Below are 25,760 nucleotides of genomic sequence, written 5' to 3' on the forward strand. Positions count from 1 at the left end.
TGGTAGGTAAGGTCCCATGGGAAGCAAGACTGAAGGGAAAACAATGGAGAAGAGTTGGCAGTTTTTCAAAGGGACATTATTAAGGGCCCAAAAGCAAGCTATTCTGCTGTGTAGGAAAGACAGAAAACAAGGCAAAAGACTGCCTTGGCTTAAGCAGGAGATCTTGCATGATCTCAAAATGAAAAAGGAATCATACAAAAAATGGAAACTAGGACAAATTACAAAGGATGAATATAGGCAAACAACACAAGAATGCAGGGACAAGATTAGAAAGGCAAAGGCACAAAATGAACTCAAATTAGCTATGGGCACAAAGGGAAACAAGACGACTTTGTATAAATATATTAGAAGCAAGAGGAAGACCTAGGACAGGGTAGGCCCATTGCTCAGTGAGGAGGAAGAAACAGAAACGGGAAACTTAGAAATGGCAGAAATGCTTAATGAATTCTTTGTTTCGGTCTTCACTGAGAAGTCTGAAGGAGGGCCATAACATAGTGAATACTAGTGGGAAAGGGGCAGGTTTAAAAGATAAAATAAAAAACGAACAAGTTAAAAAACGTTTAGAAAAATTAGATGTCTGCAAGTCACCAGGGCCTGATGAAATGCATCCTAGAATACTCAAGGAGCTGATAGAGGAGGTACCTGAGCCTTTAGCTATCATCTCTGGAAAATCATGGGAGACGGGAGAGATTCCAGAAGACTGGGAAAAGGCAAATATAGTGTCCATCTATAAAAAGGGGAATAAAAACAACAAAGGAAACTACAGACCAGTCAGTTTAACTTTTGTGCCAGGAAAGATAATGGAACAAGTAATTAAAGAAATCATCTGCAAACCCTTGGAAGGTGGTAAGGTGATAGGGAAGAGTCAGCATGGATTTGTAAAGAACAAATCGTGTCACACCAATCTGATAGCTTTCTTTGATAGGATAACAAGCCTTGTGGACAAGGGAGAAGCGGTGGATGTGGTTTATCTAGATTTTAGTAAGGCATTTGATTCAGTCTCGCACGATATTCTTATCAATAAACGAGACAAATATAACTTAGATGGGACTACTATAAGGTGGGTGCAAAACTGGCTGGATAACGATACTCAGCGAGCAGTTATTAATGGTTCTCAATCCTGCTGGAAAGGTATAACAAGTGGGGTTCCATAGGGATCTGTATTGGGACCAGTTCTCTTCAATATCTTCATCAACAATTTAGATATTGGCATAGAAAGTACACTTAAGTTTCCAGATGATACCAACCTAGGAGGGGTTGCAACTGCTTTGGAGGATAGGATCAAAATTCAATGTGATCTGGACAAATTGGAGAAATGGTCTGAGGTAAACAGGATGAAATTTAATAAAGACAAATGCAAAGTGCTCCGCTTAGGAAGGAACAATCAGTTTCACACATACAGAATGGGAAGCGACTGCCTAGGAAGGAGTATGGCAGAAAGGGATCTAGGGTTACAGTGGACCACAAGCTAAATATGAGTCAACAGTGTGATGCTGTTGCAAAAAAAACTGCAAACATGGTTCTGAGATGCATTAACATGTGTGTTGTGAGCAAGACATGAGAAGTCATTCTTCCGCTCTACTCTGCACTGGTTAGGCCTCAGTTGGAGTATCGTGTCCAGTTCTGGGCACCATATTTCAAAAAAGTCGTGGAGAAATTGGAAAGGGTCCAGAAAAGAGCACCAAGAATGATCAAAGGTCTAGAGAACATGACCTATGAAGAAAGGCTGAAAGAATTGGGCTTGTTTAGTTTAGAAAAAAGAAGATTGAGGGGGGACATGAAAGCAATTTTCAGGTATCTAAAAGGGTGTCAGAAGGAGGAGGGAGAAAACTTGTTGTTCTTGGCCTCTGAGAACAGAAGAAGCAGTAATGGGTTTAAACTGCAGCAAGGGAGGTTTGGGTTGGATATTAGGAAAAAGTTCCTAACTGTCAGGGTGATGAAACACTGGAATAAATTGCCTAGGGAGGTTGTGGAATCTCCATCTCTGGAGATAGTTAAGAACAGGTTAGATAAATGTCTGTTAGGGATGGTCTAGACAGTACTTGGTCCTGCCATGAGGGCAGGGGACTAGACTCAATGACCTCTCAAGGTCTCTTCCAGTCCTAGCATTCTGTGATTCTAAAGCTGCCAACTGTAAAATGTAATTACTGAAGAAAAAGCCCAGGAACAATATTTCAGAATATTCACTTGAAGTTAAAGGTTGAAAAAATAAAATATATTTTCAGTTTTCCAAATCCACTTGTTTTAGGAAATGTTCAAAGCATTACCAGCTAAGTAGGAGATGGTTGGCCACATGTGTCAACCAATGGCCAATGATGAAAATCATGTCATTTGAAAGTGCTCGTTATGTATGATACTTAAACTGAATTACAAATCTCATACTAAAAACTGCCTCATGATTAGAATTATTAAAAATTATATTGCATCAATTATTGATTCTCTATTGAAAATATCTTTCAGACAACAGAAAGCCAACATACTTTTCTTCTTTAAATATAGTCCCACTTTATTAGTGGCCACAATAAATAGATTATAGAGCTACAAATTTAAATATATCAACAGCATTTTAACAGTGCCTGTGGGACAATATTTCAAAAATATATTCTGAAGACTTACATGAAATTTTGCACATGAATTTTCGCATCTAAACTTGCATCTATAAAAATCTCATTTGTCTAGACAAATCTGGTGTGTGTAACCCCCATTCAGGGCACACAAAAGCTTAAAACTAGAAAACATCAGAATGTTTTGTGGGTCAGACCAATGACCTTGTACACGATATCTTATCCCCTTAATAGTGGCCAATGCCAGATGTTTCAGAAGGAATGAACGGAACATGGCAATTATCAAATGATTTCATTCCCTATTTACCACTTCCTCCTTCTGGCTGTAAACGGTTTAGGGACAATATGGGGTTGCACCCTGACTATCCTGGCTAGTTGCCATTAATGGACATATCCTTCACGAATTTCCCTAATTGTTTTTCAAATTCATTTAAATTTTTGACCTTCGTAACATTCCCTGGCAACAAGTTCAACAAGAAGTACTTCCTTACATTTGGTTTTAAATCTCAAAATAGCCAACATCTGTTGTTGACCTCATAATTACCAAAAAGTTGCTGACAATGAAGTTTCTGCTGTTGAATGTATTTACTACTAAGTGAATTTCTATATTTTTTATGTTTGGATAAAGATCAGCAAAATTTATCCAATGATCGCCATGCAGACTTTATTCACATAAGAGAGGAATTTAAACACGGAACAAGAATGCCAGAAGAGAATGAGACTATTTACTTCTGAGTTTCAATTCCTGCTCAGAGTAAATGAATCACTTCTGGGTCAGTTAAAAAAAATTCCAGGGATTTGCTCCTAAATCTCTGTCTCAAAAATAAATAGCATTCAAAAGAGGTCATTTTTCATTACATGGCTTTACTAGATGTTACACAAATTTCTCTTTACAGTGTAACACAATTATGCTTGCCTTGTGTTCTAGTTGTTTACTTAAATAGAGAGAAGGATTTTAATCCACATGTACCTGAATTTCAGTTCTCAATTAAGAATGACTTTAACCAAAATAAATAATTTGTCACTTTGCTATAGATCAAAACTCAGACAATTCCAAGGTAAAAAGTGAGCCAAATATAATTCATGGCTTTTTCTATCTGTCTCTTCACAACTGTACCATCTTGTACCTTAACAGTAAGATACTTATACTGTGAATAAGGTCTCTGTGGTAATTAAGACTGTTTATCCTTTTAACATCCCATGCAAAGACAAGCATCAGAGGGGTAGCCATGTTAATCAACAATGAGAAGCCCTGTGGCACCTTACAGACTAACAGACATATTGGAGCACAAGCTTTCGTGGGCAAAGACGCGCTTCATCACACAGGACTTCTGACTGTTTTCATGTAAAGACAAAAAACTTCAGTATTACCTACCTCTATATCTGTCTGAAAGTTAAAAAGATCTATTCTTTGCCAGTTACTTCCATCCAGAGCCAAGATATTCCATGCCTAGGGGGAAAAAAAAAAACCCCGCATATGTATGTTTATTAAATCCTCTCTATCAGGAACTTATATAGCCCTCCCACCACTCTATAGTATGAGCGTCTTGAACTCACAGACACAATATGCAAAATTTTGTATGGAACTCAAAACTGATTTAGGCATTGAAGCTTATGAAAAAGTATCTTGCTAAAAACAGATTTTGTTTGACTGAATCTTTTACATTCTGGGTGCATGTTTTCAGATTGTAAGGCCTTTGCATTTATGCACGAAGAACTGAACTGCAAGCCACACAAACAGTAAAATGGCAGAATTTTATGTTTATTATTTAAAGCAGTATTAGTAAGTTCACCGCTCAGTAACTTATTTCTACTAGAGCTGTTTGCACAGAAGAATAAATTAAAATGTATCTGCCTCTAGTCAAAGAATAAAAAGGAAGAGCTGGGAATGCTGAAATATATGTATTTATATGGAAGTTTTCAACTCCAAAATTCTTTATAAACTTTCCATTCTTCTTCGAGTAGAAGGGTATTGATTTCCCTTGGCCTTTCCTTCAAGATGCTGGCTTCTGAATCACCTTATCTTTATGGGAATAGAGGCATTCCACCTTTCTCAGGGTTTGGACCATACTGTAATATATAGTGTGTGTATACACATACTCTCTCTCTCTCTCTCTCATCTTTATCACCACCGGGGTGAAACATGGCAGCTGTTATACAGCACCCATCATCTCTACATAATAGTTCAGGCTAGAACTTGAAAAGAAGTTCCTCAATCAATAGAAATTGCTGGGGACACATGACTACCCAACTTGTTCAATACTGACTCAGAAGGAAGAATGCCATCTCCTAATTCATCAACATTAGTTTTTGCAGCTCTCTCGGTTTTTAGCTGGCGATACTGACCAAGATTGATGCTGCTTAGTTTATCAAATCACAGTTCATAGTGGTATGAAAGCAGGAATAAAACCTTTACATGTACCGAATTAGAAAAAACAATGCCAGTTTTACTGGAAAAAAGTGAAATGAAAATTTAAAAACACCCCTTTGGAAATATTGTGGAAAAAAGTTCACTGTGGTGTTTGGTGTATATATAGTATGGTTTTGTACATACTTCATGTAAGAATAAAATATATTTAATTTAAATTCAAGCAAAACAAGCAGGTGAACGTTAAAATGTATTTAGCTATCCCCTTTCAATCGTCTTCACATGACTGCACTTTTCTTTGCTGGTAGTAGAGCTAGTTAACACCTTTAACATTTGGCAAACACAGTGGATATATTTCTTAAACAGATGTTGAATGTTAAGTGCTACATGGAATTTTAAGCAAAAAATACTTCTGAAAAATAGCATTAAAAAGCCACAAACTTTAAATAGAAAATGCCACTATGCCAAAAAAGGCCTAATTCTTTCTGCAGATACAAAACACGTATCATTTTACATCTCTAAGTCCAACATCTCTAAGTCCAACATCCCCCCTTAAGAGAAAACTCCAGAAACAGTGATTCCTTCTGTATATCTGTATGCAGGATTTGGCCCTCAGTTGATGATCCGCTGCTCATGAAAATCAGTTGTAAGATTTCCTTTGATTTCTAAGAGCGTAAAGGCCATTGTTTCCTGAGGATTAATAAAATCGTCCTTCCCAATGTACAATTTCCCTGAGTAAAGCAAATACCGTACCTTGGAAACTTGTGCACATCGGCACAAAGTGACAATATCCAAGAAGGAAAATATTCTAGGAAAAAAAGGAACAGAATCAAATTATGCTGATGTTTAATACTAATCCAGTCTAATTTACAGGCTCATGGTCTCACAAGGATAAAAAATATTCAAGTTACATAAAAAACACTGAATTACATTTAACTCTGCAATACAGTAAGGTCTCAGAATACACAAACCTAGAGCATGTGATCCTGCTCTTATGTGGCTGACCCCCGATTCCTACAGTAAACTCTGAAAATGCGCAATTTCCAGTTGCGCTTAACTTGGTCCCCAGACACTGGCTCAACCCCTCCCCGTCAGCTCCACATGGCCCTAGCTCAGCTCACCACCCACACATAGATCTTGCTCACCTCCCACCGCCACCCCTGGCTCTAGCTCACCACCCCTCAGGTGCAACTACAGCTCAGCCTCCCCGGCCCTGGTTCAACCCTCACTGCCAGCTCACCACCCATGCGTGGTGCCAGCTTCCCTCACCCACAGCCCTGGTTCCATCCTCCCACCCCAATTCAAACCTCCCCGCTTGCAGCCCCCAAGGCCCAACTCACCACCTGCGCAGGGCTCTGGCTCAACTCCACCCCTGCGCACAACTCCAGCTCACCTCCACCTCTCGCCCCCCTGCAGCCTTAACCCACCCCCATGCCTCCCATGGCCACAACCCACTGCCAGGCTTAACTCTCCCCAACTGCTTCCCCACCCCAAGACTCACCTTTCTGCTGCTTCCCCGGCTGCAGAACGTGTGTTCTGCCTGGGAAAAAGCCTGACCCCCATCTACACGAAATCTGGGTTACGCGAGGGTGCATGGAATGGAACCTTTGTGTAACTTGAGGGTCTGTTTTACTACAAAATTGTATTGCATAAGCCGACTAAGGGGCAAATCCACCTTCCTCCTCCTTTGTCCATGTCTGGTGAGGAACACAATGTAGCAGGAATAGTGTGCAGCTGCCAGTGTTGAAGTCTGAATTTTGGCTTCTATGTGTGTATTTACAAGAGGATTCATTACCAAGTAAATATTACCAATAACCAATTTTAAAGCTGTTTTTTAAATTAAAGAGAAATTGGTTCATAAACATTTAAAAGTCTGCTGCTTTCTAAAAGGCTGATAACTAAAAAAACAAAACCAAAGATTTAGAAGACAGTTTAGAGAACTATCACTTGGAAATAGGCATGCTATTTTTGAACTGACCCCAGTTGAAAAGAAACTAAACATTAGTGAAGCAGAACAGTCCAGATTTCTAACAGGTCCCATACTGCTCACCAAGCCTGTGAAATTCAATAATGTAAACAAAAATTAGTCTTACTCTACAAGAATGACACAGGAGTTCAGTATTCACCATGAGTATCTAAACACAACAACATTTCTGTAAACCTGCCTTCTCTAACAGTTGAGTTCTGAAGGAGATTTACACTGGCAAAATTAATACATGTTCCAAATATCAATAAAGGCAGCTCAGAGGGAGTTCTTAGGGGAGGAAATGATATTTGTATAAGCACAAAAATGCAGGTTTTCCAAAACTATATTCTACTACAATCACTCACAAGAATATATACCACAGTTAAAAAAATATGACCTGCTTATGAGGTTGTCAGTGATTTTGATCCTCAAAATTATGAAAATCTTAACTTACTGTCAAGTACCATCATGTACTAAAATCTTAACACTGATGATAAATACAGCTGTGTTGATGAAGAGTTAATGTTTATTAAAAATTATATAAAAATCTGACCATTTTCAAACTCTGAAGCCTAAATCAAGGCACCTAAATCCGAAGTTAGAGACCTAAATAAAGTTGCTAATTTTTCATTTCAATACCTATGGAAGTTGACAAGCTCTATGAATGTCATTTGGAAATGTAACTTTAGACACCTAGGTTTTAAAATGGTGTTTCCTGATATTCCATTATCACATTTGAAAACATTCTATTTTAAATACATTAAAATATACATGAATTAAAATCCATTCATTTGCCAAGCAAATTAAAAGACAAGAATGATCATTAGACTACGAATTATCTAATAGTTTTCCTTTATGTTTCACTATTTATAATGATGCACATTAATACATCAATATTCTGTTTTAAAAGTGGGCAGAACACAAAGATCAAACATACAGTTAGGGTTTTCTCTTTTTCCACTTGCAGTTGACCATTATTCCAGAGGAGACAACTGTTTACATGGAATTCCTTTAAATCACAAGATGACACTTTTTTAAATTTTACCTTCAATTGGGGAAATTTTTAGTTTTATTTGATGAAATCTACTTTTCTACTACACTTGGAAGACAGCCAAGTTGTCCCTATAATCAGAAACAGGTAACTTAAATAATGGTAATAACAGACCATATATATCATACCTCATCTTTTCTTTACAGGGATTAATTAATACTTGTCAGCACTTTGAAGGTGTAAATGCTATGCAACTGTGAAGTATTACAACTGATACCATGAGATACCATTTTAGCTGAAATTGCTATGAATCGTTTCACCATTTATCCACTGCGATTATTTTGCTTGAAATAATAAGTGAAAGACTTTCCCTATTCTTTTTGCTTATTTCAGTCATATCACCTCGAAAAGTCAATTATTTGTCTTCTGTATTATCAACCAAATAAATTTGTTTCTGCAGATACAGATATAAATATCCGATTGTGTCTACTGAAGTCAATACATAAGCCCTCATTAACTTCAAGTAGGCTCCTGATCCCGGTCCAGGCCTCTTGGAATTGTTTAATCTCTATCCCAATTCCACTGTGTTTGTGGAATGAATGCCAAATAGGCAATTCCATGTCATCTCCTTTTCAACAATGGATTCTAAATAATTTCACCTAGCTCATGTGCAAAATACAGCAAACAAAGTTGTGGGAAAGACAGCAAGGCTACATCTACACTACAGAGATCTTCAGAAAGAAGCCCTTCCGGAAGATCTCTTCCAAAAGAACTTCTTTTGAAAGAGTGCGTCCACACCCAAAAAAGCAGATCAAAAAAGAGTGATCTGTTCTTTCGAAAGAGAGCATCCAAACAGCCTCTGCTCCTTTGAAAGAGCAAGCCAGGGATCAAAAAATTCAGGCCCCATAAGGACTGTTCTTTTGGGGAAAAAAAGGGCCTGCAGAGTGTGTACATGTTTTCTTTCAAAAGAAGCTTCCAAAAGGGGGCGCTCTTGCTGAAACAGAAAAGGAAGAGAGATTTCAAAAGGAGCACCGCATTTTTTCAATTTACTTCCAAAAGAACACCTTTTGTGTGTAGATGCTTTGTGGCGTCTTTCAAGAGAGCCCCCTTCTTTCAAAAAATCTTTCGAAAGAACTTGCTAGTGTAGATGCAGCCCAAGAGATTCCGTGAAAACAATCCAGTGTGCTCAAAGTAGTTTCTTTCACAACTGTCAACGGTCAACCATGGCAAAAGCTGCTCTCATTTCTTCCTATTCTACTATTTTAATTCCAGTTTTTTCTTATCTCTTCATTTGTCCCCACCACACTGAAGCTGAAAAGTGATTTTTCTGATGCTTACAAATAGAAAAGCATTACAAATGCTATATACCAAATAGTCTCTTTTGTAGCTTTCTAATTGTGATGTAAAAATCTACATCCTTCATGGAAAAACAAGCAGTTCTGTAGGACCTTAAAGGCTAACAAATTTATTTATTAAATAATGAGCTTTTGTGGGTAAGACCCACTTCTTCATATTGGAGTAGATAATAAGAAGTCAACTTGCATGTGAATTTAATAAAGTTCAACTTCAGTTCTTCAGAGTAAGGGCTTTGTCCTTTGTGCATTTAAAAATGTATGTATTTTACAGTCTCTTACTTTGCTGACAATCCCTCACCAGAAATTAGCGAGAGAGAGCCAGAAAATGGACTATGAACAATAAAGTACAGACTCTCTCCGACTTTCTCTGGTTTACATGTTGGGTGTCTTTCCCAGCATTCAACTAGAGTGGGACTTTTTTGTTTTAAAAAGAAAATATACCAACACAGACAGCTAAGAGACCTACAATGCACCTCTCCTTCACAACCAAAGCCATGCAAAAGCTAACACTTGGGCAACACATTAGCACATGGAAGCTGGAAATAAAGTTCATATGCATAGGTCTTCCTTTACCCTGGACAGCTCCACATCTGAGCCAATGGATGGAAATGGGAGGGGTGAAGAGTACTTTACATGACTTCAATAAGTCATACTGTGTATGATATGTGGAACAATAAGCTGAAATGAACATGGGTAAAGCGGTCTTTCCTCTCACCACCCCAGAGATGTCCTCTCAAACACAACGCAAAGATTCTGCATCTTCCCAAAACCAGTTTTAGATACCTGTGCTGTGCATAGATGGACAACTTGCCTTAGAAACAAAATAGACAAAAATATCAATCATGCTTATGTATATCCCCCCATGCAAATTTTAGTGTAAAAGACCAAATCTGACATCTTTCCAGGTGAATGAGAGAGGACTATTGGCTTTGATCTTTTCTAAAGAAACAGCCTGAGTTGGGACAGTACCAGTTTTCTCTTCTCTTTGAAAACAAAAAAGCAGTCAAGTAGCACTTTAAAGACTAACAAAATAATTAATTAGGTGAGCTTCCATGGAACAGACCCACTTCTTCAGACCATAACCATACCAGAACAGACCACATGGCTATGGTTTGAAGAAGTGGGTCTGTCCCACAAAAGTTCACCTAGTAAATTATTTTGTTAAAGTGCTACTTGACTGCTTTTTTGTTTTGATAGTATATAGACTAGCATGGCTTTCTCTTTGGTTGATTTGGGAATAGCAGTTTTCCCCATATTAATTTGGTTTAGTATATCTGAATCAATTTTAAAACTCTATTGTTCTCAAAGCTGGAGTGACAGCACAAATTATACATTTCACCAAGCATCAAGACTTAGCCACATCTCACCTTTGCTGTCTTAGTCCAAACACAAAATTCTTGGTAAGATATATCTTAGGAGTATCTCTCCACTCCATGCTCTGACCTCCTAACATCATGCTATATTGAAAGACCTACATACAACACAGAACTGTCATGACATTTGCCAGCCTCAAACTTGATTACTGTGCTTATGTATTATATCTTTTACTCCTTCATGTGTCTTACTTCTTTAGAGCATAACTTCTTAGGGCAGGGGGTATCCTGTACGTGTTTTGTTTGAGACTGCTGCTAGAATACAAATAATTAATAATAAAGTGTAAGGTCTTTGTGTGTGTGAGAGAGAGAGAAAGATCACTGAAGAAAGATGAAGCATGGCTATTACAAATTTGATTTTTCCCCCATTTTCCTCTTTACTGTTTTTGAAGTTTGCCCCAGGTACTTCATTAAAAAGTGTCAGAATTAAATTATTGGCCATTTTATAATTCACAACAAATTTTAAAAGAGCCAACATAACGGTAGAGCCCTGTGAAGTATAGCTGAAGTTGTCTGGACCTTGCCTTTATCAGACAGGCCAAAACCAAAACCAAAGTTATTCCATTTCTCCTTGAGGGCCTCTACTTCAACCACCCTCATTTTTATACACACCCAAGCACAGTGTATCTTGAAAGGCAGAATTTAATACCAAAGACAATTATGGTCCAGCATCAGACTTAATTATTGCTGCTGTCAGTTTATAAGTGCTATCCAAATATATGCAGCCTAAAAATCTACATAGATGCAAAAATTCCAACCATTGGGATTTAGGTCTATAATGACTGATCTAGAAGTCTCAGAGGGGTTAGGCTGTAGCTTCACAAAGAACAAGAAGTCCTGTAGCACCTTAGAGACTAAAAAATTATTAGGTCCTGAGCTTTTGTGTGTGAGACGCACTTATTCAGATTACTAGTTGTTATTTGATCTAGAAGTGTTGCACGCACGCATGCGCGCACACACACACACACACACACACACACACACACACACACACACACACACACACACTTTAGAAATGTGAAGTCCAGTATTAAACATATGCCAGATATCCTAGGGACAACAAAATAATCCTTCAAACCTCATGAGTTTTACTGTAATAACTGCTGCCATAAAAGATACTTTTACTTTAAAAAAAAACTTTTCTATCAACTTTTGAAGCAACTAGATAAGAAAACAATATTCATACAATCAGTTTTCTTGAAGAAGTTAAAATCATCGGCCAATGGAGAGATCCCAGACTAAAAAAATGAAGCGATCAACCAGGTCTCTTTTTTTGTTATTTGGTTAGTGGTTTAGACTTTGGGGGATGGCTGTGGAAAACTGAGTATTTTTCTCTCCCTCACAGTCAGAAATAATAATCTGAAGGAAAAAAAAGAAAAACAGGCCACCCCCCGCAGCTGCCCTAAAGGCTCGACATAATAGCTTGCAAAGGGAGAGACTTGTCTTCTGTAGAAATTATCTTCCTCTTATACTTGAGAAAGACAATTTTGCAGGTCACGGACATATTGAGTTCGCTCTTTCAAGAGTCACAGCAAAATCTCTCTTCCACAAATACACACCTGCTAACAAACCAAACTCTAGACTAAGGATTGTGAGAGGTATTGAAGTTGAAAGCATATGGATATTTAAAACTCAAAACTGCAATTCACCTTCTAAAGCTTAATTTTTATAACATTCATCTGGCTTTGTCATTTTCAGTGCAGATGCATCTGAAAAAGATGATATCAGCCTGAGCCTTGAACACTCAATTTTTACTGATAAATTATATATATATTTTTTTAAACAGGGCACTGTGGCTACTATGTAGTATATGCCTCGCAAACCTCAAAAGCGGCTGCTGTTGCTGTGCAGCTCTGAGCCTTTATTTTCATTATCCATTATATAAATCTCTCAGTTGTTTTGCTAAAATGGTGAGGGGTGCAACAAACTTTGCATAAATTAAAAAATGCTTCGCCTCTGGCAGATTTTCAATAGTATCTAGTTTTGGCATAAACAAAATTCACCCTTCTATAAAAATAATATTACTGTTGTTTTAATTACCTTTTTGTTTTACTGTAAAACCAGTGTATGTATTTATAGCTCAGACACTGCTTTAAAGGGCACAGAGCTTCACATTACAATGCCCTTAAATAATGTTTTGTTCTCTTATAATTGTGATGGGTTGACCCTTAGTCTGCTGATCTAGTCATTGATGCCTGCCTTCCTGCCCCTCTGGAACTTCCCACTACCTTGTCCTGCTGGGCACAGAATTGGGGTTACTACCCACCTGATCAGTAATACAGACACTAAACTCTCCAGCTCTGAGAGTGCTCTGCTATTGGGCCTTTGACAACACCCAGGAAACTACCTTCCCCCACCTCCAGAGACCAAGCGCCCAAATAAATCCATCTTATCACGTGTACAAGTTTTACACAGAGAAGGCTCATAAAGACATCTGCCCCCTGTATCAATGAGATACGCGGTGGTCAGTCCCCTCTCCCCCTCCCCCATCGGGCAACTATTACTTACATTGGGCTTGATAACAAACAGAAAGTGTTTTTATTAAATATAAAAAGTAGAATTTAAATGATTGCAAGTGAAAACAAGCAGATCAACCTAAGTTACTAAGTTAAAATAAACAAAAAATGCCAGCCAATTCTAAGACACTAAGAAACATGTTACATCCAAATTCTTACCCTAAACAGTTGTTCTCATCTCAGGCCAGAGTTGATCTTTTTCTGACATAGGCCCAGGGTTAGGGTCACTATGGTTCTTTCGTTTCCAGGGCTCTTCAGCTATTGTCTACACTACAGAGATCTGTTGACAGGAGTCACTATTGGAAGAGATCTTCCAACAAAATTTCTGTTGACAGAGCGTAGCCACACACAAAAGTGGACCGAAAAAGCGATGCACTCTGTCGACAGAATATGGCTGGACTGTGAGTCCTCTCTAAACAGAGCAGCCAACTGGAAACACAGCTGACAGGGCTACCCGGAAGCCCTGTCTGTTGACAGAGCCCCCCACCCTGGATCATCCACACAGCTTTTCTGTCTCCAGACTTTGTCGAGAAAGATATTCTCCCTCATGGGGGAGAGAAAGAAGGGTGTCGACAAAAGTGCCAAAGTTTTGTCAACAAAACAAATTGTGTGGGTCAACAAAACTCTCTAGTGTAGAAATAGGCTCAATGTATATCTTCTTAGGGTTGGGAGGCAATTTCAATAGCCAGCTGAAGACAAAGACCCAATTGCTTCCCATTCCTTAAACAGGTTTTTCTGTAGGATCAGGTCCCTTCATTCTGTTTCCCCATCCTCAAAGAAAAATACAAGGTTAAAGATGGATTCCAATATCAGATGGCCTGGTCACATGTCTTTCTAGGACCAACCACACTTTGGGCTTACTTGAAAAAAAAAAAAAAAAAAAAAAGAGCCATTTATGGGTTGAAGGTTTGAGTACTAAAACATCAAGTTCCCAAAGCATCACTCATGGCCCTTATTAACATATTAAAATTAAAACCAGATTCACACTTATTTTCTAACTTCACATACAAGAATGCAAACATGCACAAAAACAGGATACACTCACCCCCTCGCTATACGAGCACAATTGCTTCCCAACTTTCTGCTCATAGGCGAAAACTCGTAAGTGGAACGCTAAATTACCTTTATAATACGTGTAAAAGTCTGACTGGTTCCTAGTGCTCCTAACTCAGCGGAGTAGCAGCATGTAGCGCTGCTTTTGAAGGGCAAGTGAATCGTGGGTTGGGGGGATTGGGGAGGGTTAAAGGCTGGGGGCAGTTTGGAGCCATGAGCGGGAGGGAGGATTAAAATCTGGTGGTGGGTTGGGTCGGGGGGGGGGCAGGTGAACAGGCAGAGGGGTTCAGGCTGCAGTGGTTTAGATGTGCGAGGCCAGTGGGGGGCTATGGATGCGGTGCTTTAGATCTGCAGGGCTGGTGGGCGGGGGTAAGGCTGCTGTGGTTTGGGGCTGCAGGAGGGGTCTGACTGCCACAATTTGGGGCCATGGGGCCATCAGGAGGGTCTGGCTGCTGCGGTTTGGGGCTGCGGAGCCAGCAGGGTGAGTCTGACTGCTGCAGTTTGGAGCCGTGGAGCCCGTAGTGGGGTCAGGCTGCATTGGGTCGGGGCTGCAGGGGGGTCAGACTACAGGGGGTTGGAGCCATGGGGCGGGGGTAAGGTTTGTATTAGTTGGGGGGGGGGAGCTCACTCGTTGAGTGAGCTAAGATAGTTATACGTGTCTCTCGTTTCAGCAAGTACTCGTAAATAAAGTGTTCATTTAACAAGGGATGAGTGTATCTAGATTAAGCATACTGTAACTTTAAACTTGATGTGTTACATGATGCACTTTGCATAAAGCAGTTTTCAGTTATGCACAGTCATATGCCAATTTTCAGAAAGTATGGGAAACATCAATATGTATAGTAACTACAGCTTTAATATCTAAAATTCCAAAAACTCAAAATATATCTGAGGAAAGAATTTAATACTCTATCTGATCAGTTCATTTTATGACAAATTACAGAGTATAGGAAATACTTCATTAACTTCATATACTCAACATCAACTCTAAACATAATGGACACCAAATAACTTAAGCAGATCAAAGCTAAAATTCAGCTATAGTCAGAAGAGCAAGCAAAAAAGGCATTGTAAGAGGTTACATCTCCACTGACTTTAATGGGTTCTCCAATTTGTTCAGTTCTCGAGTAAAAAAAACACACTGGAATGCAACTTAAAAACAGTACATATTCCATCTTTAGCCAAGTCAGAAAAAACAAACAGCAAAAATCAGGTATTCTTGATTTCCTACTACTGAAAGATACTGATTTTATAAAAGAACCTAAAAGATATTTTAAAACTAAACAATATAGTGCTGAAGCAGTTTTTATATTGGACGGTGACACTCACTGAAAAAACATAAAACCCTGTACATAATGGAAACCACTTCAAGCCAGAGGGCATGGTGGCACCCCCAGCTCCATCACATATGGCCTTCAAGGATTTTGGTTAGGAAATTCACGGGAATGTTTCCAAGAGGGAAACTTGTTAGTAAGTACTGCCTCTAGAAAAAAGAGAGATCCAAAGAAACACAATCAGGCAGAGATTTAAAAACTGAAAATTCCCACAACTGCTTTTTAAAAATATATTAATGATAAAGTTTAATAGAGGCCATCCATTTAAAGTATTATTTAAAAAAAAAAAAGTAGTGGGTGAGATCCTGTGCTACGCTTCTAAGGGTATATCTACACTAGAGGGTTTTGATGACAAAACTTGTGTTTTGTCGACAAAACCCACGGAGTGTTCAGGTTCCCAAGGTGGTGTCTCTACAGAAAATCAACAGCATGCAGCACATTTGTCAACAGATGCATCCCACTCCCCATGAGACATAAAGCCTCTGTCAGAGCTTAGTCGACAGAAAGCCAGTCTGGATGCTCCAGAGTCGGGGGAATATGGGGGCAGGCAGCGCAGTCTGCTATGCTTCTGCTGGCCTTTTTGCTCACAGAGCAGCCGGGCAGCCTGGCCACTCCCTGCTGACAGAGCAGCAGAGATCTTGCAATTTGCCTGGCAGGTCAGCCGTGATCTGTCAACAGAAGTTTTGTCAGAAGATATCCTCCAACAAAAACTTCTTCCAAGAAATCCCTGTAATCTAGATATAGCCTACGGGGAGCAGCCTGGATTACACAGCTCAAGGGTAGAGGAGCTGAAGTGACTTCAAACCACCTTTGGGTCCTCACTTTCTAGGGCTGTGCTGAGGACTGGAGAGGCCCACAGTGTAACTGTAATAAACCTGAAGGCCAGTAAATTACAGGAATCTCTCTGAGGAGTTCTATGAGCCTACTGAGGCTCACTGAACAATGAGGACAAGCCTAGAACTTCCACAACACTGCATGCTGAAACTCATTTCATTCTTCAACTCGGATGTAAAGATTTTTGCTAAAGTTCCAGCTAGGAGGACAGATCCTATCTTACCTAGATTGGTGAAAAGAGATCAGACCTGTTCTGTTCAAGGCATCAACTGGTACACAATGTAAGAGGTCGGCAGGAATGATCCACTGAGCTCAGCTGAAGGTCCCTAATATGAAGAAAAGTCTTTAATCAAGTTGTTGAATTATATAAAGGGGAAATTCAAAGCACAAATGTGGGGAATATAATGCACCAGACTAAGTTGAGCACAAAATTCCATCACCAAGGCTATAGTTTGGGACTAAAACAAATAAACTGTTTTGCAAAGCAGAACTCGACCTAAGTACCCAGTGTCCCCTTCACCCTCCCCCTCCTTTTTTTTCCCCCTGTATTGTCAGAACTCTTTGCACAGATAATTAAGAGCAATAGTGGCATTCCCGGTGCATAAACTAGAGATTCTGGGCATAAAGTAGCTTTACATGTTAATATTGTTTTATTGGAGGTGGCTGAGCCTTCCATTTTGATACCTGATGATTATGATCCTCCATTTTGATACCTGCTGGAATTTAAAGTGGTCTAAAACTTCCATTTAAATTATTAAAGCAAAATGATGGCATTAGACTTGTGTACTTGGCAGTGGTTTCCAGTTTAAATGTAAATTACGGAGGCAAAACAATAAAATTAGGCTTTTGACCAGTGAACTCAAAGATTCTTGTGTTTAAATGGGCAAACATAAAACACCTAAACACAGACCATTTAATATTATTTCTATCCCCTTGTAATAAGTTAAAAAGTATCTGATCAATGTTAACTTTCTCTCCAGTATTTGTAGAATCACAGTTATCAAAATGCTTATAGCTAGATGCCTAGCATGCCACTCACCTTGGCTCCATTTTCTCCTATTTTTCATATATTTCTATTTATTCATTTTGATTTTCGTTTTAACAAGAATTTAGTGCCATGCATGAAGCGTTTTTACAATTAAAAAAATGGACATGACTTGCTAAGTACTAAGTGATCAACTGTGCAACTGAAAATAAGACCAACAGTTCAAACACAGACAAGCTCCATATAAAGGTGGCAGGAATTCCAGAATGAAAATCATTCATAGTTTTTTTTTAAAATGAGAAAATCCATTCTCTTATTTAAAAAAAAAGAAGTAGAAGATCTAAACTAAGACAGATGATTAGGTTCAACAGCAGAGGAGAAAGTCTGCAAAAGAAATTAACCTGAAATTGCCATACTTTATGTCATATTCCTACTTTGGCTCAAACTTGTCCATCAGAAGCTCACTGGTTAAACTTTACATAATCACTCCTACTGTCAGCTCAGAAAAGAACTCCAGGTAGGAGTCCATCTGAGCTCAAGTATGGTGGCCTTCAGAGCAGAGAGAAAAACCACACACAGAACTGGGTACCTTTGTTTAGGTACAGCTTTTGGTGGTTTCATTAATTTTATTTTGGGTTTTGCTATATTCCACCACAATAACACTACCAGTTTGTTTGTGGCAAGTGGTCTGCTCTGGATTTTAACCTTCGATGATGTTTCACTTAAAAACAACTCATACGGTGCACAAACATGCCTTTGAAATAAATGAAATTAAACTAACTTCAATGGGAGCAAACTGAATTCTGAGGGAACAGGACAGGCAAGTGAGAATTATGGAAACCAGGGTTGGGACCTCCTTCACTTCAGTAGGCTGCAGCAGCTCATGCACCAGGGCACAGGAGCCCCGCACTTACCTGCTCCTTCCCCTTCCTCCAAGCACTTTTGGAGCACACGAATCAGCGGTTTGCAGCATTCCAGCTCTGCGAGAAAAGGGAAGGACCAGGAATGGAGTACAAATCAGACAATCTGCCCTCCTCCAAAAATGCTGGAATAAAGGAGGCATGGGAAGCGCTGTGGTGCCCTGATGTATGAGGCGCACGGGCGAGAGGGCAGACAGGTGGTTCAAGGGCGGCAGGTGGAGCTCCAGCGGACCACAAGTTGCCCAGCACTGATGTGAATAATAATCAGTACCTTTTGGAAACAATCACTACGATATAAATTTATTTGTATTCTAGAAAAGGTGAGAGACAATGGATCATCACCTTTTAGCAATTTATAAACTCCAGAAGTCTCTCCATAGCCATTTGGCATTATGTTCACATTACACATTTTAAAAAGTTTATATGAAATATGTACATTTGATCAACAAGAGATGATAGGATGGCAATAGAAGGGAAAACAGTAATAAGATTTTAAGAATGCTATAAAACCTCATATTGAAACAACTGATTATGTGAATTGTTTTTATCAGGATGAGTGAGAAAAGTCTGAATAGTCAAGATTTGTCACATAATTTAAAAGCCATTTAATTTATTCTTTACAATATTACATAATAAACAGAACTTCAATAAAACTGAATGATGAATCTGGGAAATATTGGGGCATTTGGGCACCAAACAAAATAAATTCTCACTGTCGGCACCAGACTGAGGAAGGGTTAAGTAGCTTCCATCTTTCCACTTTTGATGATTCTTAATAAACAGATTAAGAGATAAAGCCCATCATGCTAAAAGTGCCTGAAATTAATAGATAAACCAATAATTTATTCTGCATGACAATAAAGCTTAAGTCATATATGCAGCTATGCATTTTGTAAGATAATCCATGCATACTGTCTTTCAGCACTCTCTATACTAAGTTCCAGACCCTGCATACAGTCTTATTCATCATAGTGGTTTGTGATAATCTAAAAATGTTTAAAATAGGAGCTTCACATCAATCCTACATTGCTTCTACAAAATGATTTACCAGCCACTTATGTGGTTTCATTTACCTGCTTCAGACTTAAATAAAATGAAACAGTGTTTCATGGTCTGATTTGAGTGGTGAACATAGCTATGAGAACGCTAAAGTCCCAACAAAATCATCTTTAATTCTCATGAAAACACTAGTTAAATATTAAAATATACATTATACACACACATACATAAAAATGAATCACAAAGATCTAACCTGACTGTCTGGACTATATGGCTTGCCTACATAGTTGTTAAATCAGTGCAAAAACTATCAGTTCTAAAGAGATGTAAAGTTCATTCAATTCCTCATTAAGTGGGCTGTTACTCCGCTATAAAAGGTGGTTATATCACTATATAGTATTTCCATTAAATAGATACAAAAAATTGTGTGTAGAGAAGGCTTGAGATAAACACCTTCAAAATCTTTTCCCACATAAAGAATTAAGCTAGACAAAGATGCACAGAAGTACGGTAAGACTGTTAAAAGCACATCAACTTCAGTTTCATATCTCCTGTGCATTCAGTTACTTAGTCCTCCTGTTTCCATGCATCTTTCAGACAGCATCAAAGTAGTATCAGATAGTTTTATGTGGGAGTGGTTGTAATTTTTTAAAGGAAAACACTACTAGCAAACGGCAAAACCCTACAAGCTACTGTGCCAATTTTCTGAAAGGGTAAATAGGATGACATGAGTAATTATAAGCCTTTCAACTTTACATGGGTCCCAAGCAAGATATGAGTCTCAACTGATAATGAGCTAAAGGAGCCTAATGTAATTAATGCAAATCGGCATGTGTTTGTTTTAAATAGCCTGTCAAACTAATCTGATATATTTTTATGACAAGGTTACAAGTTTGACTGAGAAAGGTAACAGTAATGATCAGGGCTGTTGATTAACTGAAGTTAATTCACAAAATTAACACAAAAATTAATCATGATTAAAATTAACTGTAATTAATTGCTGTTTTAATTGCACTGTTTATTAACCATTTTAGGATGTTTTTGTACATTTTCATATACATTACTTTCAATTACAACCAAGAATATAATTTAAACAATGAGCACTGTTCATTTTCATGATAATATCTGCACTGAAAAAAACCAGAAGAAATAGATTACACTACAGAAGTTGTAGTGCAGAAACTCAAAAATATTTCTTTTGTTCTTTATTTTCATTATAATATTTGCACAGTAAACAGTGAGCTTGTTTACTTTATATCTTGTCTTGTAACTGAAATGAATATATATGAAAATGTAAAAAAGCTCAAAATTTAACTAAATTCTATCTTCATTATTAACAGTGTGATTAATTGTGATTATTTTTAATTGCACAATTACTTGGGATAATTTTTAATTGCTTAACAGGCCTAGTAATAATGAATGGTACCTTTGGCACCTCTGGTCTGTCCCCAGAATTATAATGCACTTGGTTTTTTTCCAATCATATACTGTTATATTAAATATATATATATTAACTACACATCACATTTTAAAATATATTTACATCAGTTTCATACAAGAATGTACTATAAACTATGTGAAGTGGTCAATGTCTAATGCTTTAATTAAAATTTTAGTTTACAACTAAAAAACCTTCATTTTTCAATTTACAGGTACTATGGCCAACAAAAAAACACCTCCTGTAATTAACAATTCAGGGGCCTTTTAATTCCTTCTTGAGTATTAATAACTGAATGTTACACCATCACCATAGAAAAGCAGCTGTGTCTGGACTTACAATAATGTCTTGGATTTGATTTATCATTTATGACACAATAATCTAGGGTTAAGAAAACTATTTGTCATATGTGTGCCTAGATTAGAACAACAGATAAATTGAATAAACAAATAATGCTTCACATACATAGAAGCTGGGTCTACACATGCAAGAAACACTGAAATATCTGTCCCTCTTTCAAAAGAACGTAGTGCAGACTTAGAAATCCCAACCCCGATTCCATATCAGGAAGAACATCCCCTTTCTAAATACTCTTTTGAAAGAAGACAAATGTAGGCACCCCACAGCCTACTCACTTGAAAGAGGAGTCCGCCATGGCGCCAGCCAGCTGTAGCGCAGGGATGTCTGGCCCACAGCAGCGGGGCTCTATGACCCCTGCATCCAGCTAACCTTGAAGTGATATGGACCCAAAAACCCTGTGGCAGGAAGCTGAGAGCGTGCTAGTAGCACAGCCATGAGCTGCTTTCAGCATACCCGCACACTCACCCCCAAAATCGAAAAAACAACAATGGCCAGCAGCCACCTGCCACAGGAGCCCCATGGCCTCCCCTCAGGGCCCTCACAGGGCTTGCAGGGGTCCAGAAGAGAAAAAATAAAGGGTGCCCTCCTAGACGGAGCAGGAGCTGAGAGAATTCCTCAGCCTCTGGAAGGAAGAGGAGGTCCTCACGGAAATGGAGGTCAAGTGGTACCATGCCACAGCATTTGCCTGCCTGGCCCAGGGCCTCTTCACCTGAGGGCACTCAGAGCGTACTGCGGACTTGCCACAGTGAGGTGACGGAGCTCTGCCTGGCAGGGTTATGCCCAGCCCCAGGACATGGCTGGCCACTCCAGGGCACGTTCATCCACCTGCCCCTGAAGAGGGAGCTACGGGCCATCCTGGGGCCCCAAGACATCTTCGTACCACCTGCCATCCTTGCTACCTCCGCAGATGACTTGCAGCTGGGGGCAGAGGAGCAGCCCGGACCAGAGTGGTTGAGTGAGCAGGGGGACCACACAATTGATGTGCCCTCCCAGTCATCCAGCCAGGCAACTGGGAGCCAAGCGTCACCAGACCTCGTTGTGGGACCCTCTGGTAAGTACACGGCAGGGCATGCACTCTGGCCTTCAGGGTGGGGCTGACGCTCCTGCCAGCCAGTCAAGCACATGACAATGACACCAAGAAGCAATTAAGATTTATATAAAAGCAACTTATTTTGTTTGTTGAAAAAGTCTACTCAAAGACCAGTTTTGAGATTGCAATGTCATTAAACCAGAAAAGGTACACAAAGTGTACCACTCTCCACACAGGCCAGCCTCCTTCCCACCTGCAATTAAAACAAGGATATTCCGCCATACAAATAGTGTCTTCTTGGAGACACCCATTCCATCCAGCTGCCTTCTTGCTCCTCTAACCCAATTCTTTGGGTCTGCATCCAATGACCTGAAGAGGTCTGTTTGGTTTCCATCTCAGACAGACCTTCCCTCTACTCAGTGAGGCTGAACTTTTCTGTTATTTACCATAAAGTGTGCTAGGTATTTTGTAACTCATATCTGAATACAATCCTTACCCTAAAGAAGTTACAGTCTAATTTTAGATGTGACATGAATATGGGGAGCATGATAATGAAGCACAACATTTACCACAATAAGAATTCTTGGTTACTCTTAGACATTTCTTAAGTTGCACTTACTTCTAAAAGTACCCTGTTAGAAATGCATCTGACAAAGCAGGTCTTTGCACACAAAAGCTTATGCTCCAATATACCTAGACACAAACTAACATGGCTACCCCTCTGATACCTGTTAGAAGTGGAATTGTAGGTGAAATTTGCATGAGAAGGAGATAGCTTATTAAAAGGAAAGCGTTGGAACAAAGCAGATGCAGGGACCAAAATAAGAATTCAATACGACTAAAAACAAGATTTTGATTATCTTCTGTTTACACTCCCAAATATATCAATACAACATCTTTTATTTTTAAATATTCCTTTTTTGTACATGTGGAAAACAGAAAAGAGCAGTCTATCACATTCTTATAAATAGCTCCAAACAGGAGAACAACACTAATTTTGTTTCTGAAGTGTAGCCATGTTACGTCTGTTTCAGAAAAACACAACATGGAGACCTATGGCATCCTAAAGACGAAAGATTTTACTTGGGCATAAGAGTTCATGGGCAGGAGCCCACTTCATCAGATGCATAAAATGGAAACTTCAGTTTGCATATATCTCTCTCTGCCAAACTGAAGTTTCCATTTCTTGCATATGCTGAAGTGGGCTCCAGTCCACAAAAGCTTAAGCCCAAATAAAACTGTTAGGGTGTGTCTACGTGGGCACAAATCTTCGAAATAGCCATGCTAATGGCCATTTCAAAGATTACTAATGAGGCGCCTCATTAGTATTATGGACACACCACTTTCAAAAGCACGCAGCTCAGCGCAGCTACATGGGGGTCCTTTTCGAAAGGACCCTGCACCTTTTGAAATCCCCTTATTCCGATCAGTGAGTGGGATAAGGGGATTTCGAAAGGCCCATGTAGCTGCGCCGAGTGCTGCGGCCAGAAGCATCCTAATGCTAATGAGGTGCTGGCTATTTCGAAGATTTGTGCCCATGTAGACACAGCCTCTGCGTTTAAGGCCATGACAAAACCCTCTAATGTAGACAACAAAAGCTGGGGAGCATCCAGATTCTCAAAGCATTCAGTTGACAGTAAATCAACAGAACGCAGCACTTTTGTCGACAGTCTTATCCCATTTCCCACAAGGCATAAAGCCTCTGTCGCCAGAAAGCCAGTCTGGACATATGTGTGGCAGTGGCCCTCTGTCAATAGACAGTGCTCCCGGGACAGTGGACAGACCTGTCTGCTGTGCTTCCAATTTGCCGTTTTGTTGAGATAGTGGCCAGGCTGTCCGGCCACCTTTTATTGACAGAGCAGATTGCTCTTGTGATCCGCTTGGCAATTTGGCCGCAATCTGTTGACAGAAGTTTTTGTGAAAAGATATCTTTCTGTCGACCTCTTATGTCCACATATCTTCTGACAAAAATTTCTGTCAACAAATCCCTATAATCTAGGCATAGCCTAAGGTGCCAAAGGACTCATTATTTGTCCTAATTTTGTTTTCTCTTACAACCAGCAACTGAGCATTTGGTTTCACTTTATTTTCAGTGGCACTTACTATGCAACTTGTGTACAGTGAACAGAATCCTATCAAGATTGAATTACTCCTTAATTAAAGGAATCAATATATAATTAATTTAGTGAAAAATGAGGATGTTAATTATATTCTCTAGAGCAATCTGAAGTCCTCTGATGGTTGCGTAATACCTCAAGACAATAAATACTGAGCATTGTGACAGACAGACACAACCTGTGCATTTGGTTTGCATTCAGGCTGTGTACATTTTGGAGAACATTAGTCATCTTAACTGAACTTGCTGGCTGCTGCTGGTTGATGTCAATGTTAATCACACTACTTTGGTTCATAATTTTATAGCACCACAAATAAATGCTTATTCTTGCTCAAACAGACAATATATTTTAGAAACTAAGATCTTTACCACAGCATCAAAACAATTCTTTTAAGAGTAATATATATTGGCCATATTAGTAGTTGACACACCCAACCAAAAAATTAAACCCATAATCACAGTTCTTTATACCGAACAGCCAACATCTCTTTTCAAAATTAGTAATTAGATTGACATGGAGGACCATTTTCTGTAGTTTCACTAGCATTGTATAATCTTGAGAAGCAGAGCGGAGGATTAATGACCTTAAAATCACAGAGGATGTGTCTACACGGGCACAAATCTTCGAAATAGCCATGCTAATGGCCATTTCGAAGATTACTAATGAGGCACTGAATTGAATATTCAGCCCCCATCGGCATTAGGACGCTTCCAGCCGCGGCACTTCGAAAGCCCCGCTTTCGAAAGCGCGCAGCTCAGCGCAGCTACACGGGGGTCCTTTTCGAGAGGACCCTGTCCCTTTTGAAATCCCCTTATTCCGATCAATAAGGCAATTTCGAAAGGGGCGGGGTCCTTTCAAAAAGGACCCCCATGTAGCTGCACCAAGCCACGCGCTTTTGAAAGTGGGGCTTTTGAAGCGCCGCGACCAGAAGTGTCCTAATGCTGATAAGGCACTGAATATTCAATTCAGCACCTCATTAGTAATCTTCAAAATATGGCTATTTCGAAGACTTGTGCCCATGCAGACACAGCCAGACTGTTTTTCACCCCAAGAGGATACATGAAAACACCTGGAAACAAAAGAACTCTAATGACAGGAGTGAAGAGAAGCTGCTAGACCTAGGTCAGGAAAAAAAATCAGCTCTGGCCTGAAAAGGACTTTACCTGAAATAAGAACTAGACTTAGACTTACTGACTTAAACCCTTGTACTCTGGGTGGAGCATAGGTCATCTACAAGTGTCATCCACTTCACTCTGTCTCAGGACAAAACTTCTAAATGACCCCAGGAGTACCCCAATAATTGTCCTTCAATCTCAGTAGATCCTTCAATCTCACCCCGGACAACCACACAGTTTGGTACACAGAATGTTTGGACCATGTATCAAGTGGGGAAGACAGCACACATTGCAGAAGAGATAAAACAGTACAAGCTTGAAGTTTTGGGCTTGTGTGAGACAAATAAGAACTAGAGTAGGAAATCACAATTTGTAACAACTTCCCTTAGTGTATTAAGCCTAGTTGGCATGTTTTGTTTCGTTTTCCTTAGTAACTTACTCT

At 39.3% G+C, this 25,760-nt stretch overlaps 1 protein-coding gene across 1 annotated transcript in view; it reads right to left on the bottom strand.

The window, feature by feature from the left end:
- FBXL2 (F-box and leucine rich repeat protein 2) overlaps positions 1-25,760 on the bottom strand; it is a 65,481-nt gene that overhangs the window by 30,573 nt on the left and 9,148 nt on the right. Inside the window, exons 3-4 of the mRNA XM_074988208.1 lie at positions 5,686-5,740; positions 3,940-4,014 (exon numbers count right to left, since the gene is read on the bottom strand). Of these exons, the coding sequence (XP_074844309.1) occupies positions 3,940-4,014; positions 5,686-5,740 (130 nt within the window). The remainder of the gene's footprint in view (positions 1-3,939; positions 4,015-5,685; positions 5,741-25,760) is intronic.

This window comes from Carettochelys insculpta, chromosome 2 (genome assembly GCF_033958435.1).
Source record: "Carettochelys insculpta isolate YL-2023 chromosome 2, ASM3395843v1, whole genome shotgun sequence".
In the NCBI taxonomy this organism is placed as follows: Eukaryota; Metazoa; Chordata; order Testudines; family Carettochelyidae; genus Carettochelys; species Carettochelys insculpta.